At 64.2% G+C, this 4,677-nt stretch overlaps 1 protein-coding gene across 1 annotated transcript in view; it reads left to right on the forward strand.

Moving 5' to 3' along the window:
- The first annotated feature begins 219 nt into the window (after positions 1 to 219).
- Positions 220 to 4,677, forward strand: part of IRS1 (insulin receptor substrate 1) — a 56,565-nt gene continuing 52,107 nt past the window's right edge. The window contains exons 1-2 of the mRNA XM_014960687.1: positions 220 to 730; positions 814 to 4,500. Coding sequence (XP_014816173.1) covers positions 896 to 4,477 — 3,582 coding nt within the window. The 5' untranslated portion in view covers positions 220 to 730; positions 814 to 895 and the 3' untranslated portion in view covers positions 4,478 to 4,500. The remainder of the gene's footprint in view (positions 731 to 813; positions 4,501 to 4,677) is intronic.

Genomic DNA, 4,677 nt, shown 5'->3' on the forward strand with positions numbered 1-4,677 from the left:
CCTCCCTCCCGCCGCTGCCGGGCTGCGCCGTGTGTGGAAATGGCACTTTCTCTGCCTAACGAGATGGGACTGAATGGGGTCGCCAGCCTCCTCCGCACGCTTGAGCGGGAGAAGCAGCAGCAGCAGCAACCCCGGCGCTGATATTTGGGGAAGGGGGGGGGAGGTTGTGTGGTGGGTGGCTTTTTCTTTTTTTTTTTTTTTTTTTTTTTTTTTTTTTTTTTTTTTTTGGTTTTCTCTTTTTTTTGGTGGGGGGAGAAGAGAGGGAGGAGGGAAAGCAGCGTGTATTTTTGGGTGCAAACCCCGGACTTTGCAAAACAATCTCCGCCCCCAAGAGGATATTTAATCTGCAACAGAAATCGCTACTTGCGGAGGCAAACTTGAGACGGGGAAAGGGTGCGGGCGGCGGAGGAGGGAGACCCCGGCCCTGCTCCCGGCCCCGGCGGAGCCCGACCCCGGCGAGGGAAGATGCGTTTCTCTTTCCCGGCGGCTGCTCTTGGGACGAGACTTTCGTCTGGACTGATCGGGAATGGACTTTTTAAGGACACGCTTACCCATCTAAGGGCGACTTGGGCATAAACAGCAACGCCAACTCTGATTTGGTGCTGGAAGCTGCCTCTGCCACTGAACAGCTGCTCTCACCCTACTTCTGGCCCTCCCCTGTCCCGTCCTCAGAAGAGGATCCTGAGCTTTTTTTTTTTTTTAAATTGTTGTTGCATGAATTTTATTTTAGGTGGTTGTTTTTTCCACCTGGCTTGGCTGTTTTGGGATTTTTCTTTTTTTTTTTTAATTGTTGTTGCATGAATTTTATTTTAGGTGGTTGTTTTTTCCACCTGGCTTGGCTGTTTTGGGGTCTTGCGGACTGGTAGCTGCAGTAACAGCTCCACCACCTCTCATCATGGCTAGCCCCACAGATAATAACGAGGGCTTCTTCTCAGATGTCAGAAAGGTGGGTTACTTGCGCAAACCCAAGAGCATGCATAAACGCTTTTTCGTGCTGAGGGCAGCCAGCGAGTCTGGACCCGCCCGGCTGGAGTATTATGAGAATGAGAAGAAATGGAGACACAAGTCAGGGGCCCCCAAGCGCTCCATCCCACTAGAAAGCTGCTTCAACATCAACAAACGGGCTGACTCCAAGAACAAGCACCTGGTGGCCCTCTACACCAAGGACGAGCACTTTGCCATTGCAGCTGACAGCGAGCCTGAACAGGAGAGCTGGTACCAAGCGCTGCTGCAGTTGCACAACAGGGCCAAGGGCCACCACCACCTCCATCACCATCACCACCACCACCACAGCGACGTCACCTTTGGAGGCAGCAATGCGGGACTAGGGGAAGCAGGTGAGGACAGCTATGGTGAGGTAGCCCCTGGCCCGGCTTTTAAGGAAGTTTGGCAAGTAATTCTGAAGCCTAAGGGCCTAGGCCAGACAAAGAACCTGATTGGCATCTACCGCCTGTGCCTGACTAACAAGACCATCAGCTTTGTGAAGCTGAATTCAGATGCGGCTGCTGTGGTGCTGCAGCTGCTCAATATCCGTCGCTGTGGTCACTCTGAGAACTTCTTCTTCATTGAGGTGGGGCGCTCGGCGGTCACTGGGCCCGGTGAGTTCTGGATGCAGGTGGATGACTCGGTGGTGGCGCAGAACATGCACGAAACCATCTTGGAGGCCATGCGAGCAATGAGCGAGGAATTCCGACCCCGCAGCAAGAGCCAGTCCTCCTCAAACTGTTCCAACCCCATCTCTGTGCCCCTTCGCAGCAGGCATCACGTCAACAACCCTCCACCCAGCCAAGTGGGCCTCAGCCGCCGGTCCAGGACTGAGAGTGTCACGGCCACCTCTCCTGCTGGTGGTGGGGGTGGAGGTACGGGTGGCAAACCCAGCTCTTTCCGGGTTCGAGCGTCGAGTGATGGGGAAGGCACGATGTCGAGGCCTGCCTCTGTGGATGGTAGCCCAGTTAGTCCCAGTGCCAACCGGACCCATTCGCATAGGCACCGTGGCAACTCCAGGCTCCATCCTCCACTCAACCATAGCCGGTCCATCCCAATGCCTTCCTCGCGCTGCTCTCCTTCAGCCACCAGTCCAGTCAGCCTGTCATCCAGCAGTACCAGTGGCCATGGCTCCACCTCAGACTGCCTGTTTCCTCGAAGGTCTAGTGCTTCGGTGTCTGGCTCCCCTAGCGATGGTGGATTTATTTCTTCTGATGAGTATGGTTCCAGCCCGTGTGACTTCCGCAGCTCCTTTCGCAGTGTGACCCCAGATTCATTGGGACACACCCCACCAGCTCGGGGAGATGAAGAGCTCAACTACATCTGCATGGGGGGGAAGGCCACCTCCTCTTGCTGCAGCCTGGCAGCCCCCAATGGCCACTTCATCCCACGCACCTGCCACCCACAGCAGCAGCCCCGCTACCCTAGCACACCGTGCTGTCCTCGAGGTGGTAGCGAGGAGGTTGCCGACTTGGAGAAGGCATTCAGGAAGCGGACTCACTCTGCAGGCACATCGCCCACCATCTCCCACCAGAAGACACCCTCACAGTCTTCGGTGGCCTCCATTGAGGAGTACACAGAGATGCTGCCTTCTTACCCCTGTGGTGGCAGCCGGCTGCCCTCCTACCGGCACTCAGCCTTTGTGCCTACTCACTCCTACCCAGAGGAGTGTCTGGAGATGCACCACCTGGATGGCGGCCATCATCGGACCAACTCCGCCCCGCACACGGATGATGGCTACATGCCCATGTCACCTGGTGTAGCCCCTGTGCCCAGCGGTGGGGGGCCCCCCAAGGGTGGTGACTACATGCCCATGAGTCCTAAGAGCGTGTCGGCCCCACAGCAGATCATCAACCCTGGCAGGGGGGGCCGCCACCCTCCAGCCACGGTGGACTCCAACGGGTACATGATGATGTCCCCCAGTGGCAGCTACTCCCCCGACAGCGGTTCTGCGGGCTATGGCAAGATCTGGACAAATGGCGCAGGCCACCACCCGAAACTCTCGGTGGAGAGCAACGAAGGGAAGCTCCCCTGTGGTGGCAGTGACTACATCAACATGTCCCCAGCCAGCGGCTCCACCACCAGCACCCCTCCTGACTGCTACTTTGGAGGCGCGGGGCAGCCGGGCGTTGAGGAGGCCGCCACCGCGGCCCACCACAAACCCATCTACTCCTACTTCTCGCTGCCGCGCTCCTTCAAGCACGTGCACCGGCGGGGTGGCGGCGGGGCGGCAGGCGAGGAGGGCAGCCCCCAGCCCCGCATGGCTCTGGGCTCCAGCCGCCTCCTCTACGCCGCCGAGGACTCGTCCTCCTCCACCAGCAGCGACAGCCTGGGCGGCGGCGGCGGCACCGAGGGGGGCCCCCCGCCGCAGGCGCAGCCCCCGCGCAAGGTGGACACGGCCGTGCAGACCAAGGGCCGCCTGGCGCGACCCACCCGGCTGTCGCTGGGCGGCCCCAAGGCCAGCACCCTGCCGCGGGCCCGGGAGCAGCCCCCGCTCCTCCTGCCCCCGGAGCCCAAGAGCCCCGGCGAGTACGTGAACATCGAGTTCATCGCCGGCGAGAAGCCGGCCTTCCCTTCGTCCGCCCTGGGGCTGGGCCTGCCGCCGCCGCCGGGCAACGAGGGCGCCGAGGAGTACATGAACATGGAGCTGGGGCCGCCGCGGGCCCCCTGCCCCTCCGGCTTCGCCGCCGCCCGGGCGGTCTCCGCAGCCCGCTCCGGCCGAGGCGCGGCCCCCGGCGGCCGGGACTACGTGACGATGCAGCTGGGGGGCGCCGCCGGCGGGGCCTCCTGCTCGGACTGCGCCGACAGCCCTTCCCCCTGCTCGCCTGCCCTCCTGCTCAGCTACGCCGACGTGCGGGCGGGTCGCTCCGCCGCCGAGAAGCCCCCTCCGGCGGCGACGGCTTCCCCGGAGCTGTCGCGGCCGCCGGCCGAGCTGTCGGCGGCGCCGCCGCGCTCCTCCTCCCTGCTGGGGGGTCCCGGCGCGGGCAGCGCCTTCACCCGCGTCAGCCTCAGCCCCGGCCGCAACCAGAGCGCCAAGGTGATCCGCGCCGACCCGCAGGGCGGCCGCCGGCGGCACAGCTCCGAGACCTTCTCCTCCACGCCCAGCGCCGCCCGCGGAGCGGCGGGCAGCGGCGGCGGGCCCGGGGCGGCCTTCCCCTGCGGCGGGGCGGGGGGCGCCGAGGAGGTGAAGCGGCACAGCTCGGCCTCCTTCGAGAACGTCTGGCTGCGGCCCGCCGCGGGGGAGCCCCGCCGGGAGCCGGGGGCCGCGCCCGCCCTGGAGAACGGGCTCAACTACATCGACCTGGACTTGGTGAAGGACTTCAGTCACCGCCGCCGCCACCACCACCTCCACCCCCCCGCCGAGGGCGCCGCTCTGCCGGGGGGCAAGCAGCCGCCGCCGAAGCCCCCGGGCCAGCCCCGCGGGAGCGGCCACTCCAGCGACGACATGAGCGCGTACGCCAGCATCAGCTTCCAGAAGCGGGAGGAGATGTAGGAACCGGGCGCCCGGCGGGGAAGGTGAGCCGGGGGCGGGGCGAGCGCGGGTGAACGGCCCCGGGCGGCTCCGTGAGGGGAGAGGGGCCGGGGCGGGGGCCGAGGGGCGCCTCGGTTGTGGCGTCTTCCCGTGGGGACCCGGCAGAGAGTGCCACGGCACGGCGGGGGGGGGCTTCTCCCCCGCGGGGGGCTTCCGGGGGA

This window comes from Calidris pugnax, unplaced genomic scaffold (genome assembly GCF_001431845.1).
Source record: "Calidris pugnax isolate Ruff unplaced genomic scaffold, ASM143184v1 scaffold398, whole genome shotgun sequence".
NCBI lineage: Eukaryota > Metazoa > Chordata > Aves > Charadriiformes > Scolopacidae > Calidris > Calidris pugnax.